Source organism: Perognathus longimembris, chromosome 2 (assembly GCF_023159225.1).
Source record: "Perognathus longimembris pacificus isolate PPM17 chromosome 2, ASM2315922v1, whole genome shotgun sequence".
Lineage (NCBI taxonomy): Eukaryota > Metazoa > Chordata > Mammalia > Rodentia > Heteromyidae > Perognathus > Perognathus longimembris.
The window spans coordinates 62600359-62625574 of NC_063162.1; the positions used below are offsets into that span (position 1 = coordinate 62600359).

The following is a 25216-nucleotide window of genomic DNA, read 5'->3' on the forward strand; positions in this document are numbered from 1 at the left end:
AGATTACTGACTTAAAATACCAAGTTGAAGAGTGGGTGGGGAGAAATAGTCCCTCAAAATTTTGTGATTTTGTATTTTGTTTTGTGCTATCCTGGGACTTGAACTCAGGGCCTGGGCACTATCTCAGAGCTTTATACGCTTAAGGTTAGTGCTCTACCACTTGAGCCACAGCTCCACTTCTAGATTTTTTTGTGGTTAGCTGGAGATAAGAATCTCATGGAGTTTCCTTCCCGGGTTGGCTTTGAATCACAATCCTAGGAACTCAGCCTCCTGAGTAGCTAGGATTACAAACCTGTGCCTGGCCCAGTCTCTCAAATTTTAAAACAAATTCTAACATGGGGAAGGTGGACACTAAAGTTATTCAGCTTACAGATGCTTCATGATAATATAATTTCAAATTTTTCAATTTTATTATACTGAAAAGTAATTTATTGAAATCTCATTAGAAATGAGAAACTGCATTTTTAAAATGTCATTTGTGTTCATTCAGTCAGCATTTATATGTTGAAGCCCTAAACTTCATGTGAACTATACCTCTATGTGGAGATACAGCTTTAGGAAGTAACTTACCTTAAGTAAGGTCATAGTCCAATGAACCATATAGTCAATAGGACTAGAGTCCTCAAAAGAAGACAAATGGACAGCAAGAACACACACAAACGTCAGTCAGAACCACAGAGAAACAGCCATGTGTGAGCCAGGGAGAATCTTTACCAAACAAACAATCCCATGACACTTTATCTTCAACTTTCCACTACCCAGAATTTTGAGATAAATTTCTGTTGTTAAAGCCCATGAAGTCGGGGCTGGGGATATAGCCTAGTGGCAAGAGTGCCTGCCTCGGATACACGAGGCCCTAGGTTCGATTCCCCAGCACCACATATAAAAGAAAATGGCCAGAAGCGGCGCTGTGGCTCAAGTGGCAGAGTGCTTGCCTTGAGCGGGAAGAAGCCAGGGACAGTGCTCAGGCCCTGAGTCCAAGGCCCAGGACTGGCCAAAAAAAAAAAAAAAAAAAGCCCATGAAGTCTATGTTGTTTATTATGGCAACTCTCATGGACATTAGCAGAGAGGATTCAATATAATTTGTGTCTCAAAAAATAAGAAGAAAATCCAAGTAGTCTTAAGAAATAAAAATAGTTCAATAATATCACTTTACAACAAGTTCAAACTTGAAATAAAACTTAGGACACATTCACAGTGACTATTATTTTTAAATGTAAATTTAATGTCTGGAAAAACAATTATATCACAAAAAGGGGGACATCTACAGCTTACCAAACTAAACTTCAGTTTAATGAGCTATATAATAATCTATTTCAGATTAGGCAAAATGCATAAGTTGCAATCTAAATTTGTAATGTAGTTGTCTGTTTCAATTCTTATTTCTCTTTGGCAATAAGCAAGTAACAAATCACCAGACAATATATGAGATGACCAGCACAAGATCCTAATATTGTTCTGGGCTATCCATCTAGTCTGGAGTTCAGCTTTCTCCTTTGAAAGTGGGCTTGTGAAGGGGGACAGGATGAACAGAGACAATAACTTTAGTGCCTCTGAAGCTCTCAAGGTGATGTGTCTAATGGGGAACATGGTACCTTACTTATTGTCACTAAGCACCATACCTACTACAGTTTAACATTCCCACAATTATAAATGGATAAACATGTTCCTGACAAAGACCTTCCCAATTCATATTAAAGTATATACAATCTTTTTCAAATGTATTTTCCAGTAAGCATTTTTGTTTTTTGAATATTAAAACAAGGTTTTACTGAAAACAGAAAGTCTTTATAATCACTGCTGTTTAAGTGTTAATTATACATATAGTAAAATAAACAGGTAAATGTGTTGTTTAAAAATAATATATCAAACATACACAAAAACTCAAAAGTGAAATAATCTACATCAATACCAATTACAATTCATTTGTTATAGAAATTGTAATATTCCTTCCTACATTGTTATGTGAATAAGCAGCCTTTGTCCAAAGGCTGCTAAAGGTCTTCAACACAGAATGTATTCTTTACTAACTACTATAAGTCAAGGTACTGTTCTGGCCTGAAGAATAGTGAGGAACAAATGCAACAATGGTACTCACTAGATACTATGCTGAAAATGAATATACAACTTGGGGAGAGGGGGCTGAGAGAGATTAAGGGAAGGGGTGACATTGTCCAAAAAGAAATGTATTCATTGCCTGATTTGTATAACTGTAACTCCTCAATATATCACATTTATAATAATAATTTTAAAAATTTTAACAGAGGGAAAAGTACTGCTACTCTTGCACTTAAGAAATCAGTGTAGTGGAGCTGGATACAGTAGCTTATGCCTAGAATGTCAGCACTTTAGCACTTTAGAAGCTGAGGTGGGAGGTTCATGAGCTCAAGGCCAGCCTAAGTAACACAGTGAGTTTGAAGGCAGTCTAGTGAAGGACTGACCCCCACCCTATTGCCTCAGGCCCATACAGACACCAGGCAGGAACCTCAATATGTGAACCTGCTTTGATAGGCAGGCACCAGGTAAAACCTCAATATGGGAACCTGCTTTGATATGCAGGCAGGACATCTCACATAGGCCCAGTTGTAAACAACCCTTTGTGGGCCAAACAGAAAAGCCCCAACTTCCTAGACCTAGTGGCACTTTCAATAACCTGCCTACTTGTTCAGACCCCATGTAAGCCTGGTCCCAAAATCACTCCCTCGCACAACCTCCAAACCTGAGGAAAGGTCTGTGCCCCTGGCTGTTCCTCAATAAACAGTCCTTGCCTGTTGATGATCGAGTCTGGCCTATTCCTTTTCCATTCTCCTCCATTTTCCCAACATCTAGGATATAAGCAAAACTGCCACACACACACAAACACACAAACACACACACACACACACACACTGATGTAAACAGTATATATAATCTAATCTTTTGATTAGCTTGAAGCTCAGAATGTGTGTGTTCAAGGAATGTTTAACAAGACTTAAAAGAGTAAATTATATTTACTGATGAAATAGTACGCCCCGCCCAGGGTCAGCAAGATGGTATACACCATAACCCCAGCACTCAGGAGGCAGAAGCAAGAGGATCATGGTTTGAGGTCTATCTGGAGAACAGCAAGACTCTATTAAGAAAAATGCTAGAAAAAGGGCTGGGGGCATGACTCACAGGGCAGAGTACCAGCAAGCACAAGACCCTGGGCTCCATCCCCAGTACCACAGACTAAGAGAAAACAATACATACAATTTGGCCCAGATTATTTAGTGCCTTGGTTCACTGATTTTGTGTCATGGTTGTCCCCCCCACCAAGCATTGCATAACCCTCCCCCTCAAAGTTAAGACACAGAATATACAAAATCAGACAAAGCAAATGGCAACAGTATAATAGCCCTGACAAGTGAGTCATGGTCTGGGACATGTCTCATGCATGGTAAATAATAAACAGAACAAAAGCCCTTTGTTCTGTCTTGTATACATTTCTAGCCTAGAGAAACTCACCCAACTTCCTAGAAGGAATGCTCCAGCAGAAAACATTGAGAAGGCTCCTCTAGATTGCAAACTAAGTAATATTTTTCAGGATTAAAATTAAGTGGGTAATACTAATCAATGAAAGACCTGTATCAAAAGTAGGGTATCATTTAAGAATACTACATTACATTTAAACATCTATTGGCTTAAAATTACTTTTCACAATCTCACAAAACAGTTTTCTTAGACACAATATACATCCTTGACAAGGTACTCCCTAAGCTCCTGGGGGGAGGGAGGGGGAACTTGTAGGAAGACACCCCTTAGGCAACTTTGAAGTCTGTTTATGAGTTCCAGAAGGACAGCCCCAATTACATGAGCCACCTGGACACTGCTGACTCAGCACTTCTCCTACCTGCCCCTTCATTTTCCATCAGGAATGCACCAGGTGTCTTCAGGGAAGCTCCCCACGGCAGCAATAGTGCCTGTGCTTCACCCTGGGGGTAAGGATCTGCCAGCACAGCAGCTTCTGGGCAACACCAGTCAGGGGAAGGACCTGCCAAGCCCCAGACACCAGAGCACTGCTGAAGCCTTCAGCACAGCACTCCAGTGATCAAACTGGACTAACTACTTCCTCCAGTTGATTTCCAAGGTCTGAGATAGTGCATGAATAATTCATGACAACTCCATTCCATCAACCAGTGCTGCTTTTGCTCTATGGTCTCCTGCAGCAATATACAATAGAAAGATTCTAAGTGTGCTAGTGGGTGTGCAAGGAATGTAAGTTCAGTCAGTGAAGCAAATGCTTCTGGATCTGTTTGCTTTTCTGGTATGTTAACCTATCACCCAGAATTACTTGAAACTCTTTTTTTAAAAAATGTAGAAGAGGTAAATTATTAACCACAGATGTCTGAAAGAACAAGGGCAATTTTTTCCTTCATAAACCTGTGCCACAAAGGGCATCTAGCTGTAGAAAAGCAGCAGGGCTTGTCTGTGATCACTAGGCCAGTATTTCCATCTAGGAAAAAAAGTCTGCTCCTGAAAAGCAAGGAAAATCACCCCAGGCTGGGGGAGGGGAGCTCTGAGTAGCAATGCCAGGAAACTGCTTCAAAGGGGAATTTTCCTGGTCTTAAGCTATAAATAAATCTTTTATCTCAATGGTAATCTTCTAGAAAGTGGATAAACACTCTCCCCTCTCCATTTCTCCCAAAATGTCTGTTAGCATTTCCCCTGCCTCAGGTCCTCACCTCCTCCCATTAGCCCCCAAGATCCACCCATACCTAATGGGCCACTACTATTCACTGTTAAGACCTACCTACTTCCCCTTTGGCCCCAGAGAGTAGCGGCCACCTGGATAAGGTACAGGAGCCATGTTGCTCCCTCTCCCGAGGGAGATATGGCCCCACTAACAAACCTCCTTATAAACCTTCTTCTCTTGTCTGTGACTATCTCCACATGATCCCCTGGGATGGCCAGGGCATATCCTTTCACTGTCAATGCTTATACATTTCCAAATGAGAGACGTTTGAAGCAGTCAATTCTCTGCAACTACAAACACAATTCCTGGCCAGATGCCGGAGGTGGCTCATACCTACAACCCTCAACTACTCAGGAAGCTGAGATCCAAAGACTCCAGGGCAGGAAAGTTTTAACTCTTAATTACAATTAACCACCAAAAGGCCAGAAGTAGAGCTGTGGTAGAGCACTAGCCTTGAGAGAAAAAAAAAAAAAAAAAAAAAAAAGGTCAGGGACATCACCCAGGCCCTGAGTTCAAGCCCTAGAATTGGCATTGGCACACACACACTGGTATGTGTAATAGGGCGGTCAGATCTGGCCAGTGCCATCATTAACTGTGGAGGGGTGTCAGATTGACTCCAGGTCAGATTAGAGCAGAAGCGAACTCCATCTTTACTAAGATCTCCCCTACCCTATCTAGGGAAGTTCCCCTTCCCTGTGATAAGATTGTGTAAACTGCTTGACTACCTGAAGCATGGAAGTCTCAAGGAACATTCAAGGTTAAACCTGTGCCCTCCTATGAGTAGGCATATCCACCTGCATCATGTGAGCCCCACCAAATCCATGCGCCAATTCTAACTAGAATGATAGGTTGGGTCACAGATACTATGAGACAGACTGTAACCCCATTGGCCACCTGCGTGTGACCTGGCATGCTCTGTAAGTGTTGTAACCTCATTGGCCACCTTCGTGTGGCAGGCTTGACCATGTGGTGTTTGCCTTTATAACCTGACCCTTAGTGTGGCCCGGGGCGCGTGGTCCCAGCTCCCAAGTCTGGGCTGCGGCCCTGGCCGGTCAGTATACTTTTTACTTCCCCAATGAATCCATCTTTTTACTTTAGACTGTCTCTGAGTGGTGGACTCTTGGAGGGATGGGGGATTCCCCCCACCCTCGGACCCCGTTACGTTGTGGTCCCCTCCCTTGGGGGGGGTCCCCATTACAGTGTGCATACATGCATACCCACACACATTTACAAAATGAACTTGAATCCAAGATGAGAAAGCCCATCTCTGTTCTACCTCGAAAAGTCCAGTCACCACCTGTTTCCTACATCTTCATCCTAACTACTAAAAAAAAAAAACAAAAAACAGTTCTTTTCTGTACTTATTAGAAATGGCTCAAGCTTTTGCTCCCTCTGTAACTTAATTTTCCAGCTATGAGAATGTTGCTCTTAGCTGCTTGTAATTTTCTGACTGGCTTAAAAATTGGTTTTCTATGTGCTTCCTTGGACCTGTCTCTCTTTTCAGTTCATTATTATTTTATCACCCCTGCACTTGTGTTTTATAAAACTCAGGATCTTAGTAAACTATTTTACAGTACTCAGGCATTATCTTTGTGAAAATAAATAATTTCTTAGAACAGACTGCATCCATCCCATTTGCACACTGGGCCTTTCTCTGCAGCCTGCCATGAGTGGAAAGGTCCCGCCTTACCACATGTTCTCACTGGGGAATCTTTCTCCATTTGCCCCTCTACATGAGCTTTTTATAGGTGCTTTATTCTCTATGTGGGAGGACAGGGCATGAGATGTGGTAAAGGGAAAAAGGGGGCTTTGGCATGTTGAGTTCTTTAACTTGAAGGACGTTGGAAGGATCCAGAAGGAAGTCTCGGACTCTACCTGGCCCTTCCCTATGCTACTCCCTTTCTTCCCCCAAGGCAGAACACAGAAACTAGAACCCCACTCTCCAAACCAGCTGCAAAATTGGGAAATATGACTCCAATCCTTTCCTACCTTTCTCAGTAAGAGCTGGCCATAAAAAAAAAAAATCTACCAGCCTTATCTGAAATCCTAAGATTCTCATACCCATAGGAATGGAATGCTACCCACAGAAGTCAGGAAGAATCTGAAAAGACCAGTTTCGGTCTGCACTTCAGTCTATTACATTAGATCCTACTTTTCTGTTCAAGCTCATTTCCATACAGCTGACCGTCTTCCTGGAGCTTATGCATAAAAATAGACCTTTTTCCATGGGTCTTCACTCTGAAGGATCCAATGTCACCCAAATTTGGACTGAAAAGATCTTAAGGGTGGAGGAATGGCTCAAAAGGTAGAGCACCTGCCTAGCAAGTGCAAGGTACAGAGTTCAAACCCCAAGATGACTAAAATTAAAAACCATGAAGTGATTAAATACACTTTCTTGTAAGGTTGTTGGCCATGATTCCTTTTTTATTGGCCGGGGCTAGGGGGAAGAGGATGGTCCTGGGACTTAAATTCAGGCCTGGCCTTTTGGGGTGTTAACTGGAGGTAAGAGTCTCATGGACTTTCCTACCCACTCTGTTTGAACCTCCATCCTTAGATCTCAGCCTTCTGAGTTAGCCAGGATTACAAGTGTGAGCCAATGTCACCCTGCTGACCACTACCCTTAAAATGGTAAGGAAAGGTTATCATCTTTTCCCACTCTTACTGTTTCCCAATGCCTTACAGGATTCTAGGCCCCTGGGTCAGCCCAGGTTTTTCTTTCTTTCCCCTGTGCCATTCCCTCATTCACCACCTGACAGAAGGGGAGATGTGTCACCCAACGCTCACACTGTATCCCCAAACAGGTCTGCTTCGTTAGTGTTTCCTTCTCTTGTCCCTGCTCACTCTCCATTAGCTGAGGAAGGAAAGATGGCCAGCTCTATTCCCAGCTCTCTATTCCCACTCACTTCCTTCAGACACACCAATATACTAAAACTACCCTCTCCAGCATGTCTGCCTTGTCCCAGGAGAGTGGTGTTGCAGGAGGGTTCCCAGGCCACCCAGGCTACTGAGGCTACCAGGGGTATTCAGTATTGCGCTCCACTCCTGTTCCTGAACAGTATAAATGACAAATGGGAACTCTGATTTCTCTCAGGTCATCCTGTTTTCTTTACTGAATTTATCGGTACAGTTTTGCCTGTTTTTACCTATTTGTCCTTCATACTGTTAAGTCTAAGTGGATGTATATTCTGAAAACTGGCTTTACTTTGTTATCTCTAAACTGAAATTATTACTTAAGGAAAACAAAACCAAAAAAATCCTAATATGGCTTTGTCAGAAATAGTTCCAATTCTAAGACTTATGGAACAAAAATGCCAAAACTAAAGCACTTTAACAGTAGACACTGGTCCTTCCTTTCTTCCTCCTCAATAAAGCCATGATTCTCTCCACATCCCCCTTACTGGTACTTGCCATGAGTCTCAGAGATGCTGACCTTACTATTCCTGAGTGGCCCATCTAGCAAGACCCCACTTCACCAGGCTCCTGAGGTGAGATCTGCCTGGGTCACCTGGGAAATACCTTCCTCACCCTGAGAAAGAGCATCAACAGTTATTCACTAACATAGAAAACTACTTATGGATGGTAAAGAGGTCAGAGAGAATCTGTGGCCTGGAGTATACCAGGACGCACTGCATCAGGCACACTTGAAGCCCACCCTTCCTCTAACACTGGGTATCCTTTTATATGTGCATGATGCTCAAACAAGGTGATTTCTTAGTCTCTTTTTGCAGCTGAAAGCATTTGGACTATTTATAAAACTCAAACGTACGTGTGTGTGTGTGTGTGTGTGTGTGTGTGTGTGTGTGCGCGCGCGCCATTCCTGGGACTTGAACTCAGGGCCTGGGAGCTATGTCTGAGCTTCTTTTGCTCAAAGATAGTCCTCTACCACTTGAGCCACAGCTCCAATTCTGGCTTTTTTTTGTTGTAGTTTTTGGTAGCTTACTGAAGATAAGTCTCACAAAGTCTTCAAAGCACAATCCTCCAATCTGGCCTCCTGAGCAGCTAGGATCATAGGCACGAGGCAACAATGCCCAGTATTTTAAAAATTAACACAGAGCTGCAAACATTAAAGAATCTCAATTGCATGGTGTTCATCTGCCATCCCAGGACCCAGGAGGGATTTCTAGTTCAAAGGCAGCCTGGTCTACCTTGACAAAAAAAAACACAAAAAAAACAAACAAAAAACCCAGAGCCCCAAGAATGATCTCCCTGAACCCTATCTGGAACCTGAACCCTGTAATACTGCAGCCCCAGCTGTTTCTCCTCAGCACTCCCAGTTAACAGACGTCTTTAGCATTCTTAATGACCCACAGATACATTCTTGGCCTGAGATACTGACAGGAACACTGGGTTACAAAGTAAATTAAAAGGAAGCGGCACAGTTTAGCACACTGGTGGCAGTAAAAAGAAGTAGCATGGCATCAACATGTGATACCACACAGACACCAAATCTCACCAGAGTATTTGTGAACAGTTAATAGCACCAGGCGAATCAGCATTTACCCTAATTATTAAAAATTTTCCTATAGACTACACACATGAACAATACTGCCTCAAGCTCTGGAGCCTCCTCCTCCTCCCTATCCTGAGGATGTTCATATGAATATAACATGAAATAACTTCTGCTATAAGAAGGGCTTATAAAGCATAAACAGAACATGTTATCTGTAAAAAGCTAAGATTTTACAAGGAAGATTTGAGGATATAGTGCCCTTCTTGTTTTCCCCTCAGCCTTCATGACATTACTATATTCTCCTTGCTGAACATCAATAAGTATTAGGATTAGTGGCCAATATCACTTCTAATCGTGAAACCAATCCTTCAATATAAAATGACCATATGTTACTTACACACACTTTGTTTTCTCTATTTACCGTCAATGATTACCATCTATTCCTTGACTTATATCTTCATAAATTTTTCTCTGTTCTGGATTTAAAATCCCCACCAACAGAGTCATTCTGGAAAACCTTAAAACCTATACAAGTACTCGTAAAGTTATTTCCCCAAGAACGGCTTCCCTAGGAGTTGACAGGTTAGGGGATGGACTCACATCACGGCCCAGCATCTCAAAATGAATTCTAATTCCTCTGGGGTGTTGCATGACAAAAGAGTTGATATCTCATCACTTACATCATTCCCTATGCAAAACTGACATGGAAGAAAAAGATAAAATGTTCCAAAATGCAGCAAGCTCTAAGAGGGCCAGTCACTGTCCACTCATAACAAGGATATGCCTCAGGACACTTGGGGGAGGCTCTCCAGTGGTACCCATCATACATCCCTTTTTTTCTCAGCCTGAAATTTTCATCTATCTAGGGCTCACTTTACTCTGAAATATCCCTTCTTCCCCTTTCTTGTTTGTTTTTAGACAGGATCATATTATGTAATCCAGGATAGCCTCTAATTTGCAACATGCCCTCTTCAGCCAAATGGTGAGATTATAGCAAAATTTCTATTGATCCCCTTGTTTAGATAGACTTCTTTCTTAGGATTCAGAAAACTGAATGCTGGGTATCTCTACCTGGTCCACCCTGATGGGCCCCAGATATATTCACCATCACACTTACCATCTTTCCTGCTGACCTGCTGCTCTAACACTACCTCTGTGGTAGTGTGTGATCTGCTGTCTAAGCCAGAGCTCACTTACTCCATCAGCCACCAGCGCTAACCAGCCTACCTTCTGTCCATCTGCCATCTGCTCACCTCCCTGGTCCCAAAACTACTTCTGTGGTCCAGGCCATCATCACCTAGTGTAATGACCTCTGAAGCAGCTTCTTCCACACACCCCACACCAACACCCTAAACTACATAAAGACTTCACGAAAGAAGACTTCCAATCATGTAACTCCCTGCTCCACATCTGTGACCTCTCATCTGATTCACAATGGCAAGCTCTGAAGTTCCTAGGCTGCTCTAATGACAGCTGTGGTTACCAGACATGAAAAACATCCTCCAAAGCAGGCTTGAAAAAAGCAGTCCAGGGACCAAGGAAAGCTACACAGATAAGACAATAATCCTGATGTCCATTCACAAGAATACTGCTATGGTTTGAAAATGGATTGTCCCACCAAAATGCATACTGATATATAGCCCACAGTCAAATGTTGAGAGGTGTTGAGAGGCCGGGATTCTCTGAGAGGATTTAGGATAGGAAGAATCTATGTCATAAAAGGATTAAAGTGACTACCATCAGTGGTTTAGTTATCATGACAATAGGTTGTTACAAATATATTTCAATCACCCCCCTCTTACCTTTACTTGTACCCACTTGCCATGGACCAAACATGGAGCAGCTCACCAGAAGCTGTTCAGCCTCCAGAACTGTGATCTAAATAAGCCTTTTTATCTGTTACTAGTCGCTAGCATTCTGTTTTAACAACAGAAAGTAGATTGTTCAGGCACTTGCAGGTAAGACATGAATGACTCAAAGAGCCATGTAAATTATTAAAAAGGTATATTTTAGATACATATTCATCTCCTCCTTTAAACATGCCTCTATTTAAAATTAACCATAATATTGAGGGTTCACTCCAAGTTATGGAAATAAGTGGTTTACCATTGTTATTTTCAATGTACCATCTGAAATTATGCCATTTTCTTTTGTCTTTCTTCCCCAGGGTTTTACCCTTGATTTCACTGATTTCAGTACTCTGGGTATTGTATATATGTTTATTGATACTAGGGAAGAGAAAGGGAACATCAAAATGGAGAGATAAAGGGTAAAAGGTGAACCAATGCAACAGCAATACTTGCAAAACTATATGCCATAATCCAACTGTAAAACTCATGGGAGTAGGGAAGTGGGGATGGGGGAAGGAGAAAAATGAGGAAGGAGTAACAAGTTTGATAAGAAATGTACTCACTGTAACCCCTCCGTACACCATTTGGACAACAAATTAATAAAAAATAAAAAAGTATGACATGAAAAATTTTGTGGGATATCAACTACAGTTATTCAAATTCAAACAAAATTTAGGATTTGGCTTAAGTGGTAAAGTGCTTGGTAGGGAAGCCCTGAGTCTAATCCTTAGTACAGCCAAATGAGGTTCATTAATTCTTGATTTAATAAGGATCCTTTATAGTCTGATACAGAGATTAAAATAGGAGCACTGCAAGAACTAACTTCCCTTGTTTTAAAACGCACATTCTCTGTCTGTCTGTCTGTGTGTGCACACGCGCCCGTGCTTGCACCAGTCCTAGAGTTTGAATTCAGGGCCTGGGTACTGTCCCTGAGTTTCTTTTGCTCAAGGCTAGCACTCTACCACTTTTGCCACAGCTCTACTTCCAGATTTTTGGTCGTTTATTGAAGATAAAAGTCTCATGGACTTTTCTGCTGGGCTGGCTTTTTATGGTGATCCTCAGATCTTAGCCTCCGGAGTAGCTAGGATTAAAGGCCACGAGTGCTCAGCTTATAAAACATATTGTAAAGGAGAGGATAAAAAGCAGGAAATCTCTGAATTCCTTCCTGTCCCTCCCCTCACAGGTACTCACCAAAGCCAACAGATTAAATAATTGAACTATATCTTCTAATGCCATTTACCCTACATCCTATACAAGGTCACCAAGACTGACTTGAATGTCAAATCCAATCTCCATCTGATTTTGTAAACATTTATATTTACATTTATCCACATTGTCTTTGAGTATTTTCACCTAAAGTTGCAGAAGTGAATAGCTTTAAGTTAACTGTCTGACCTGAAAAATATAACCTGCAGTCATGCACCAGGTGATGTTTCATTCAAGAGTGAGGTGTGCAAGATCATACCATCTAGTTGATGCTTTCACAATGACAAAATTACTTAAAACAATGTTATTGCTCAGAATGTATCCTTATTATTAAGAAACACAATACTGGTAACAAACAGTACAAGTAATGTATCCAATGCCTAACGTATGAAACTGTAACCTCTCTGTACATCAGTTTGATAATAAAAATTTGAAAAAAAAGAAACACAATACTGTATTTATTATCTGACCCTTTACAGAAAAAATAAGAGTAAGCAAGCAATTAAACAATTCTTTAACCAACAGTTTTCTTACCACTTACTGAATCCATTCATTCTCAAGCAATAAAAGGGGGGGGCATTCATTTTATTTTTTTTTCCTTTATTGTCAAAGTGAAGTAGAGAGGATTACAGTTTCATATGTAAGGAAGTGAGTACATTTCTTGTTCAACTTGTTACCTCCTCCTTCATCAAGCAGTGAAACTCCAGACCACTGCCACCCCTCTCTACATAAATGCCATTTTTCTCCAGAAATAACCAGGAAGAGTTAACCAATGAAGATAAGTAAATTAATTACTTATTATCACTTATTATCAGAGTAAGTTTATACCCAAATCTAAAAACCCAGAAATCTACCAACAACCAGATTCTTCCAACCACAACTATTTGTGTGCTTATTAGTATATTAGCAGCAAAACTTTGATCTTAATTTTAGAGCTCAAGTTTTATTCTAGTTTTGTAACAAAAATAATGGAACTACAAACATGCTCTCTCATTACCTGTTCCCCTCTGTCCTTTTCTTTGGTCTTGCTTCTGTGGACTTTAGCAGAAGTGGTATCCTGGAGAGGAATTGGAGAGATCTGGTGCAGAGGCATGCTCATCCCAGCCTCCAATCTGGTCTCCCTCTTTACCAAAGGGAGTCGCCACTGGAAGAGTCATTTTGGGCCATGGGCTTCAAGCTGAGAGAAGTAAAAAGAAACATAACTGAGCTAAAACACTAATATCTAAAATATTAATTATACCTAAGAGTAGAATCAGTACTTTACATTTATATTGACATTAAAATAAGTCTTTATAACAAGTTCTTGGTCTTTAAAAATGATCAAAAGAGCTGGTAGGCCAGTGGCTCACACCTTACCTCAGCTAGATATAAGTATTTGAAGATCACACAGTTTGAAGCCAGTTTGGGCAGGAAAGTCTGTGAGACTCTTATCTCCAATTACCCAGCAAAAAAAACAGAAGTTGTACTGTGGCTCAAGTGGTACAGCACTAACCTTGAGCAAAAAAGCTTAAAGACAACACTGAAGCCCTGAGTTCAAGCCTCAGGACCAGCACACACACTATACCACACACACTATACCACACACACTATACCACACACACACACACACACACACACACACACACACACACACACACACACACACACCCTCTGAAGGAAAGTTCTAACATTTAAATATATTTTTATGATTTGGCATTATTTTGTTCGTGCTGTGAATCTTGATATAAATACAGTAGGCCCCTGATACCAGCAGGTACAAGGTTCCAAAGAGATCTCTGTGGAGGGAAAGCCCAGAATAGTCAGGGGCACAGAGTTCAGCACTGCAACAGCACTGTGCTGCAGATGCTGGATTCATCTCTCCCTGATGTAATGGTGTTTAGGTGGTGGTGCGTATAAGAGTTGTGGATTATGTCTTTAAGGATTAGTGTTTGTTTTATAGGATGAGTGAGGCCTCAGGACTTATTTCAAGAACATGCTGTTATATAGGGAGTTTGGCTCGATTTCTTGCTTTCAATCTCAGTATTAGAAACTCTCCCCTCTTCCTCTCCAGGCCCTTTCTTGTGTTCCAATCATGTGATGCCATCTCCTCAGCCCATCCCTGCCACATGCTACAATGCAGCAAGAAGTCCTCACTGGAAGCCAATAGCAACACCACAGTCATGGGTCTCCACAACTGTGGGCTTAAATTATTTAAACCTCTTTCCAGTTTCAGTATTTTGTCACTTACAAAAACAGATTCTAGCCTTAGGTTGGACACATCTCTGGGAAGGGTTTCCCAGACAAGCTGAAAGAGGAGGAAGGGGTCATCAAGGACATTCCTGAAAACCAGAAGAAAGAAAAAAAAAGACTGCTTTTAAGTAAAAGAACAGTGACAATATAAGCTGCCTTCAATGATTCCAAGCACCCCATCCTAGTCTAGTTTTCTCCTAAACCCTTCCATGTCCCTAGTAATTACATTATGTGTTCTTATTCTTTCCCTTTAGTGCCCCCACTGAGATCTATCAAACCCTCTATACAAAATAAACTATCCATAAGGTTTAAAGTAGCAATAGTCATGATACTGTTTAAATTTTAGGAGGATAAAATCCTTAAGCCATAAAAGTGAATCTCTAATATGGGGGTTTTACTACATATTACAGGTGAGGTCGTGGCAGGAAGGATCAGCTCAGGCCTGACAACCCTAAGGCTATATTTGACATTTATTCAACCTCCCCCAAAAACCTACCCTGAAACAAAGGTGTTTGTGAGATTGGTCCAAACTCTGACAGTGCCACTAACCAAGCAGAAGAGTACCAGGACTCACACAATGAATTCCTTTACACAGCTCAAAACAACAAGCAACAGGAAAGGACAAGAAACAAAGAGACCAATATATAAGTGAGCTAAAAGAAAATTGTTTTACAAGTCTAGACTTAGATGGTCACTGAAAATCAAAAACAAAACAAAAAATATGGTAGGTGATGTTATGGTTTACACATTAAACGTAACTACTCTACTTCAGGCCTTGATATACACAGCACATATGGAGCACTGTGCCCCACACATGGTCCGAATGCAAACCTTCTAGCAAATTACACAATAGAGGCACTTACCTATTGCTGAGTTGCCTTACACTATCTAGAAGATCACAAGAGCCAGTAGTGGGCAGTTTTTTCATCACTAATCACTGAAGTCCTCTGTCACAGATGTGAAATTCCATGTGGCCTCTTAGAATACTTAGCAAGACTGATCATGCCAGAGCTTCACCACTGCTCATGCCAATACTGCCTGCAGTGCTTCTGATATAATCATCATTATTACATCACTGGTGTATGTGCATGACAAGCCTGGGAAGGACTTTCCATTGAGAAGAACACAAACTAAAATTAGGGTTTAAAAATTTTTTGTTTTGATTGGCCTCTCTCCTTACAGCCACTTTATCTACTCTTTTGATATGCATCTCTACCTGTAAGTTTGCTGGAAGCAATCCATCTCCTATGACAGACATATTTTGGATAAATATAAATTTACAAATCACAAAGCAGACCACGGTTTTTTTATGTAATGGTTCATATGACAGCATAAGATAGATATTACTCAAACTATTTTTTGCCTATTTTCCATTATCTATTTTATATCAATCATGTCATCACTAATTAAGAGCAGTTAAACCTCTGCACTATGTCCAATAATCCAGATGTAAGAACTTCAATTCTACTACATTAACTTGCAAAATACAACACATTCATAAATATATCTAAAGAACTGGACTGACAAAGGCAGTTGAGTCTACAAATAGTTGCCCATGTTGATATATCAAAAGACTTGATATTCTCCCAGACTGAGGGTACAGACCAATGATACATCACATACCTACTTAGGTAAGGCCCTAGAATTGATCGCCAGTACCACAAAAAAGGGGAGGGGAAAAGATGCCAGTTCTCCCTGAACAGACCGACCTAAGGATTAAAATAATCCCCACCAAAATCTGAGCAGATTTCTTTAAAGAAATTTGACAAGTTAGTCCCAAAATTTAGATGGAAATTTAAGGGACTCAAAATTGCCAAAACTCCTTTGAAGAACAAAGAGGACTCACATTTCCCAATTTCAAAACTTAGTAAAGGGCTGGAAATATGGCCTAGAGGTAAAGTGCTCACCTCGTATACATGAAGCCCTGGGTTCGATTCCTCAGCACCACATATACAGAAAAAGCCGGAAGTGGCACTGTGGTTCAAGTGGCAGAGTGCTAGCCTTGAGCAGAAAAAAGCCAGGGACAGTGCTCAGGCCCTGAGTTCAAGCCCCAGGACTGGCAAAAAGCAAAACAAAACAAAACAGTAAAAAGCAAAGGTAAAACAAGACGATGGTATTTGACTAAGGGTAGTGTTTAAGTAGAATAGAATCTACAGTACAGAAATAAACCCATATATCTACAATCAGCTGATTTTCAACAAGACCATTGTTTGGAGGAAAATACAATCTTTTTAACAAATTGTGCTGGGACAAATGGATAATTCAGGTTGACTTCAAATTAGGATCTTTCTGCCTCAGCCTCTGAATGCTGAGATTATAGGTATTACCTGACTGGGCAAGTCTTGTCAGTTTTTTAATGGTAGTTTTAGAAGCATAACACTTCTTTTTATTATATGGTGTCTCTTTTATGGAAAGAGATTTAGCATCATGCCTTTTCTTGTATGTATCCAATTGTCCACACACCATTTATTTTAAAACACTGTTTATGAGTTCATGTCTAGACTCCAAATTCTATTCCATTCGCACTCCACTGTTAGTCCAGTATCATTGTATTAATTTACTATTCCTTTGTACCAATTTTTTTTTAAAAATTTCTTGTTTATTGTCAAAGTGATGTACAGAGAGGTTATATTTTCATATGTTAGGCTTTGGGTACATTTCTTGTACTGTTTGTTACCTCTTCCCTCTTTCCCCCCTCCCCCTTGTACCAATTTTTTCAAGAAAAACTTTTAAGAGGAAAGGGAAAACATACTTTCAAAACAGTAGAAAATTTTCACAAATCATCTACTAAGGGACTTGTATCTAAAATACAAAAGAATGTGGCTTAGCAGTATAATGCTTGCCTAGCCTGCATGAAGCCCTGGGTTCAATTCCTCAATGCCATATAAACAGAAAACACCAGAAGTGGCACTGTGGCTCAGGTGGTAGAGCCTTGAGCAAAAGGAAGCCAGGGACAATGCTCAGGCCCTGAGGTCAAGCCCCAGGGCTGACAAAAAAAAAAAAAAAAAGAATTCTCATTGTCCAGTAACAAAAAGACAATTCAAAGAAAAATGGCTAGTCAAAATTATTAGTCAGGGGCTACGAATATGGCCTAGTGGTAGAATGTTTGCCTCGTATACATGAAGTGCTATGTTCAATTCCTCAGCACCACATAGAAAAAGCCAGAAGGGGTGCTGTCACTCAAGTGGTAGAGCTCTAGCCTTGAGCAAAAGCAGCTCAAGGAGTGCCCAGGCCCTGAGTTCAAGCCCTAGGACTGGCAAAAAAAAATTTTTTTTAAATAGTAATTTCACGTAGTATGTTGAAGATAACAGCAACAATGATATACCACTTGTTTCTATAACTTGGACTTCATTTCACTTAGTATCATCTTATGTGTTCATACGGACATACCTATTGAGCTATTGTGATCTTCTGCTAGGATGATCCAAGACATGTACTAATTATTCCCAATGAGGGAAACCACAGAGTCTATGCTTCTTTGGGTCTGGCTCACTTCACTTAGTATGATTTTTTTCCCAACTCCTTCCATTTCCTTATGAATAGGTGGTGTCATTCTTTCTGATAGAGGCATAGAATTTCATTGTGTATATGTACCACATTTTCTTGATCCACTCATCTACTGAGGGGCATCTGGATTGGTTCCATATTTTAGCAATGACAAATTGTGCTGCAAAGAACATAGCTGTGCTGGTGGCTTTGATGTGGCTTGCTTGTAATCTTTTGGCCCAAAAGTGAAATTATACCCTTTTTCTTTTTCTTTCCTGTGGTTTTACCCCTGATGTCACTGTAACTGATTTTGGTGCCATGTTGGAACTAGGAAACAGAAAGGGAATATCAAAATTGAGAGACAAAGGATATAAAAGACAAATCAATGCAGCAGCAATACTTACAAAACTATACGGTGTAAACAAACTGCACAATTCATGGGGGGAGGGAAGGAGGAGAGGGGGAAAAATGAGGGAGGAGGTAACAAGTTGGATAAGCAATGCCCTACATACAAAACTGTAACAGACTGTAACCCCTCTGTACAGCACTTTGACAATAAAGACATGAATTTAAAAAATTTAATAAATAAAATTGAAAAATTATTAGTCATCAAGGAAATGTAAATCAAAACTATAGGATATCATTTTAATTATGTAATGATTAAAAACAAGTCTCAAGTGTTGACAAGGATGTGGTGAAACTGACACCCTCCTACACTACAGGTGAGAATATATGCAGTTGCTTTGGAAAGCTAGCTCATTTTCAAAATGCTGAACATGTCCTGTATGACTCAGGAATTTTACTGCTATGTCATATACACCTGAAAGAATGAAAACATATGGCTATGCGTGAACACTACCCCAGGATTTGTTCATGGATGTTTACACCACATGATCCATTAATAGCTCAAAAGCAGAAACAACACAGATGTACATCAAATGATATAGAGCATTAAAATGTAAAATTAGGGGGCTGGGAGTATGGCCTAGTGGCAAGAGTGCTTGCCTCATATACATGAAGTCCTGGGTTTGATTCCCCAGCACCACATATATAGAAAACAACCAGAAGTGGCGCTGTGGCTCAAGTGGCAGAGTGCTAGCCTTGAGCAAAAGGAAGCCAGGGACAGTGCTCATGCCTTGAGTTCAAGACCCAGGACTGGCAAAAAATAAATAAATAAATAAAATGTAGAATTATATCAAGTAGTAAAAGAAAAGAAAGTACTGAAAGCTACAATATGAATAAACCTTGAAAAATACTGTTTTAAGTTAAAGAAGCTAGTCACAAAGGATCATAAAGTATATGACAGCATTTGTAGGAAATGTCCACAGTAGGTTAATCTATAGAGAAAATTGACTATAGACTCTAAAGACTATAGTAAGATGAATAAGTGCTAGGGTCACTGCTAAAAAGAATTTTTTTAAAGAGCAATAAAAATATACAAAATTGACTAAGGTGATGACTATATAATTCTTGAGCAAACTAAAAACCACAGAATTATTAAACTTAAAAATCAGTGGCTTGTAATGGATGAAAACTGTATGTCAATAAAGCTATTTTAAACAAAATATGGAATAAGAAGACTAAGCATCTACTTTTAATCTTCTGCTGTCTGATGTAATTTATCTAGATTACCTAGAGACACCCACTGCCACTAGATCTCAAGAGCCCTGGAAGGTAGATAACAGTGACTCACATCTATACGCCCAACTACTCAGAAGACTTAAGACCAGAGGATTAAGGTTTGAAGCCAGCCAGGGCAGAAAAGCCAACATAACTCTCTTTCTCCAATTAACCAGCAAAAAAAAAAAAAAAAAAAAAAGGTAGGCTAGAGGAATGAGTAAAACAGAAAAGTGCTAGCTGTGAACACAAACACTAAGAGCTCAAGGCCCTGAGTTCAAGCCCTGGTCCCAGCATACACCCACACAGACACACACATGTTCACATCTTGGCACTATGTGAAGCTAGGCAAACTGATTAACTTCTCAACTCCCATTTCTTCTCTGTAAAAGAGAATAATAACCTCTATTCACTTCACAAAGTTACTGTGACGATCAGATAAAGACTGTCCATGTACACCAATGTGAGAGCTTTACATAGTACACAGCACACAGTACATCTGCCAGCAGGCTTTTCCAAGCATTTTCAGTCATTTTTCTCACTACTTCCTAGAGACCTGTTGGTATGCTTTGTCTTTCCAGGACTATTTTCTGTCTCCCTATACTTCAATCTAGTATAGCAAAACTGGCACCTCAAATCCTCAATCACCTGTATCATTTATTTAAGACCTTTAGGCAATTTGGCTGTGAGGAGATGCCATATGATGAGGACAGCCAGCATGGCCTAACAATCACTGTTCTGTGTGCTTTCCAGATGCTCAAGCCCATCCCAACAACAATGCTTATAGACAAACACAGATGACAAAATAGCAGCCAGAACATAGTAATGCCAGGCACTGCTCCATGATAAGCAATGACCCCAGGAAGGGTGGTCCTCTAGTCTCTCCTCCCCCAGCATCAAGTTGCCAAGCTCCCATAGCACCTTACTCCATCCTCTGATTTCTAACTGTATGTTCACAAGAAAGGGATGCACAAAAGAGAGGGAATTCAAAGGGAGAGCTCAATGTGGACATACTAGGTATTAGGTCCTCTCCCTGAGGGCTCCATGTAGATGCCCCCACCTCATTAAGTCTCCACCCAGTTACCTGGGTAACCTGCAGACCTGGAGGCAGTTACCTCCCCTTTCCCTGAGGTCACATCCTAATCCACCTGGCCACACCCCTTGCCCCTGCCCTAGATATAAGGCAGGGCTGGGTGGGGGTCGCTCTCTCTCTACCTTCTCTCCGGCCATGGATCACCTCGGCCACAGGCCAGCAGTTCGGTAATAAACTTTCTCTCCTGCCTGAATACCGCGTGGTGTTCTCCTTTACTGGCTACCTACTTTAAAAAACCTAACACTAGGCATCATAAGTCTGTGAGAAAAATCAAAGCATATTCCTAATGCATACTGAGAATCATAGCACATCTGTGACACCTGAACATATACCCTATAATTTATTTTCTAAGAAAAATTTGTAGAATTTTCATTCATGTCATTAGATATTATACACAAATGATAGAATTCAACATCAATATATAATTTTAAAGCCTTTTAGAAAGCAGGAATGGAGAATTCCTAGTAACATTAAAAATATTATCACAAACCAAAACAACATATACAGAAAAAGACATTCTAATTGATCTAAAAAAAAATAAGAACTTTATTATATTGTAAGACATAGTTACATTTTTCTACGAATACAGTAACAACTCAAATTGTCCTGTAATCTCAGCCGTTTGGGAGGCTGGTATGGGGACTGCATGAACCCAGAAATTCAGGGCCAGACTGGACCATGTAGCAAGATTCTATTTCTTTTTTTTTTTTTTTTTTTTTGGCCAGTCCTGGGCCCTGGACCCAGGGCCCGAGCACTGTCCCTGGCTTCTTCCCGCTCAAGGCCAGCACTCTGCCACTTGAGCCACAGCGCCGCTTCTGGCCGTTTTCTGTATATGTGGTGCTGGGGAATCGAACCTAGGGCCTCGTGTATCCGAGGCAGGCACTCTTGCCACTAGGCTATATCCCCAGCCCCGCAAGATTCTATTTCTAACTATTGTTCAATAGGAAAGCAAAAGTAAAAAAAAAAAAAATACCCTAAGACTTGCTGGTGTCAGTTAAAGGTATAAACATTTGTATAAGAACATTATATAAAAATCAGTAATGAGGAGGAGTGCTGTGGTCAGCAGCCAATGTCCACTCAGAGCCTTTTATAAAACCAGTGTGCCCCTAGCCCACTGTGGATTTGGAGCATGTTCCTGTTAATCTAGTTAACATCTCAGTGCTTCCAATGAAGACATAGAACTAATCATCTATCCTCTCTGTCCCCAACAGCAGCAGGCTGAGTGTGCACAAACATGTGCATGTGGGTATGCAACACCATTTGAAAGCACTCATAGTAAAGCTGGAGGTAAAGGGAGGGGAAACAGCTATGCAATCACCAAAGAACTTTCACCTTTTCTATCTTCACTGATTTCCTTCCTTTTTGATTAAAACTCCTGCTATGAAAAAAATATAAGTAAGGTAAAACATACCAAAGCCAAATGGGAAGAAATATGTGGCACTTATTCTGAGCAGACTATACCTGCTCTCTGCATTGAGCAGAAATACTTTTGTTTTACTGAGAAAAAAGTTACCTTTATTTTAGATCAGGAAAGATCTAAACTTGTAAATCTGAATTTGTAAACTGTACCAGGCCAGTACGGGCAAAAGCTCAAAATCTTATTTAAAAAGAAAAAAAAGCTGTTTGCCTGGCTCAAAGAGTAAAGCATCTGCTGAGCTAACACAAGGACCTGAGTTCAAGCCCTCGTATTGCCAAAAATACAGTAAAACAAAGGAAAAATAAAAAGCCATAATTGCATGAAATATGTTGCAAACTATTCAGTGGTATGTAGATGAGAATTAGATGTCTACCATCTGCAAACATACTTTTTTCATTGTTCAGGACACAATATAAAGAATATTTAAGAAAAGACTTTCAAAGCCATTTTTCTTGTATTACTAACTCACACATATAAAAAATTGTTTTTCACTTATTTGAAGGTGCTACATAGATAGTGATACTACTTCAATGCATGTGAACATTAAATCTCTGACATTAAGACCTTCATAAATACAACTGCTAGCCTTCTCTTCCTCCTTGGCCAGAATAGCAAAAACAAACGTCAATTGTACATTAAGCATACTTTCACACAAGAATAAACAACATAGAAATTCTTCATCATTCTTATTTTTGCAATGTGATCATTACTCATCTAGATTAGAGAGCACTTATTTTCACAGTTATCATGGCTCTCAAAAAAAAACATTCAACAACTCAGAGGTATACATGCAAGTCCTGTACCTTGGCTGCCAGCCTCGGGGGGGCGGGGGGGGGAGGGAGGACAGAGAGACTGGGTCACACAGACAAGCCCTTGCCCGGGACAGTAAGCTGCTGGAGGGGCATGGGGCACCAACACAACATGGGCTCAGTCCACAGTGAGTACAGACACTTCTAGGAAGTTAAAGCTGGAAGAGTACATGGATGTAAGAAAATCTTCAAGATTCACAGCACATCAGAAGATCCATAGACTGAAGGAAATAGAGAAAAGATGTGAGGATGAGGTTGTTCTGTCCTCAAGAGGCATACGAACAGACATGAGGAGACCAACAGACACACAATGAGCAAGGTAGCTAGTCCTAGAACTGTGTCAGATCTGAGTCACTCAGCTTGTTTTCTTGTGAAGAATTCTGAAATGAACTAATGGTCCTAAAGCTAGAAGTGTCATTTAACAGACCTACAATGATCAGATATATGTAAACATGCAAGGAAATAAGGCAAAATGGAATAGAATACCAAAGTAATACAGTTCCCTCCCCATTCTTCATGATAAAGCCATGTTACACACACACACAGGAAAGAGTCAATTCTCCATGATGAAAGAGCATTTGAACATGGTAGTAAATAAGCATACTATAAGAAAGAAAAAAAAAGGAGCCAAGCCAGGTGCTAGTGGCTCACACCTGTAATCCTAGCTACTCAGGAGGCTGAGATCTGAGGATCTCAGTTGGCCACCAGCCCAGGCAGCAAAGTTCATGAGACTCTCATCTCCAATTATGCACCAAAAAAAGCCAAAGTGAAGCTGTGGCTCAAGTGATAGAGCACTTAAGCAAAAAAAGTTCAAGGACAGTATCCAGGTCCTGAGTTCAAGCCCCAGGATGGCACAAAAAGAAAGAAACCAAAATAAATCTGTTTCACTCCTTCCTTGAGAGTTATGTACATTTTACATTCATTTTAAACTTGTCCTAGATATTTAAAGACATGTCCAAATTTCTAAGGATGACAGTGGCAGGAAGCAATTGTAGCAGCTTAGGGATGAGGCATAGAAAGACTATTTACAAATTCAGATTTACAAATTTAGATCTTCCTGATCTAAAATAAAGGTAACTTTTTTTTCTCAGTAAAACAAAAGTATTTCTGCTCAATGCAGAGAGCAGGTATAGTCTGCTTAGAATAAGTGCTTGCTCTTGAAGAAGCCAAGTACAGTCAGTCAGCACAAGCATCATCACTGGGGCCCAGGCCCACCAGCAGAGCCTGGTTCCTCACTGCTGTGTGCTACTGATAGCCACGGGATGCTCATCTTCTCCCAGGCAGAATCAGCATCCTCACTCTGTCTGGGCCACTCCCATGCCTGGGCTGTAGAACCACCCACAATATTTGGCAGCATCAAGACTATCCTCAAGGGGAAAAAAAAAATATTTCACCAGGTGTGGTACAACACACCTGTAAACCCAGAAATTTGGAAACTGAGACAGGAAGATTACAAGTTTTAAGGCCAACATGAGCTACACAGCAAAACTCTGTCTCACACAAAACAAAACAGCCCAGGTATGGCAGGTGGTACATGCTAAGAATCTTACCAATTCAGAAGGTCAAGATCAAGATCACAGTTGGAGGCAAGCACAGGCAAAAAAAAAAAAAAAAAAAGCTAGCAAGACCCCTTCTCAACAAATAAGTCTTGGATAGAGATTACACAGGTAACATGTAGTAGGCATTTGGGCAAAGGAAAGAGTAAAAGTAAGTAATGATGGAGAGGGAAGAGGATGGATGTTGGCAGTTGTCCCCAGGTGAAAACACAAGATTCAATCTAAAAAACAAATCAAAGCAAAAAAGAACTGCAATTTTTGGCTAAGTGGCAGAGCTCCTACCTAGCAAGGTTAAGGTCCAGAAATAAAGCTTCAGCTCCACTAAAACTTACAGTAATAATAAAACAAAACTGCCATTCCTACCAGTAGAGTCTGAGCATGCCTGATACTACCCTGCAATCATTTCCTGCAAATCACCTCCCTGAAGGAAGGGAGACTGCCTGTCTGCAGCTGCATGCAGAGCCTTGTTTTACTCTGGATTAGAGAAACAGTGTCACTGACCCTCAGCCTCGGCACTATATTATAGAAAGGCTTCATTACAGCATTTCCCAGTTGGTAAGACACAGCCCACTTCAACTATTTAGTCTCAATTTCAAACTATTATAATTTTATAACCCGTCATAATGTCATTCCTTTCTGGAAAACTGAAACTAATGAAAACAGTTTACTTAAGTGTACCAATTTCACAAGTACATACTTGAAATAATAATGTCCTCATTTATATCACTGGCAATTAATTCAGAGCTTAAAGACCAGTTTGAAACTTTGGAATGAACTAGTAGATAAATG

General features: G+C 40.5%; 1 protein-coding gene across 5 annotated transcripts in view; it reads right to left on the reverse strand.

Annotated features, from left to right (window-relative positions):
• Marchf8 (membrane associated ring-CH-type finger 8) overlaps positions 1-25216 on the reverse strand; it is a 91901-nt gene that overhangs the window by 32938 nt on the left and 33747 nt on the right. For 4 of the 5 annotated variants that reach the window (XM_048339274.1, XM_048339276.1, XM_048339273.1 and 1 more), the window contains exon 2: positions 13218-13397. The exons of the other annotated variant lie outside the window; for it this stretch is intronic. In XM_048339274.1, coding sequence (XP_048195231.1) covers positions 13218-13319 — 102 coding nt within the window. In that variant the 5' untranslated portion in view covers positions 13320-13397. The remainder of the gene's footprint in view (positions 1-13217; positions 13398-25216) is intronic. 5 annotated transcript variants of the gene reach the window in all.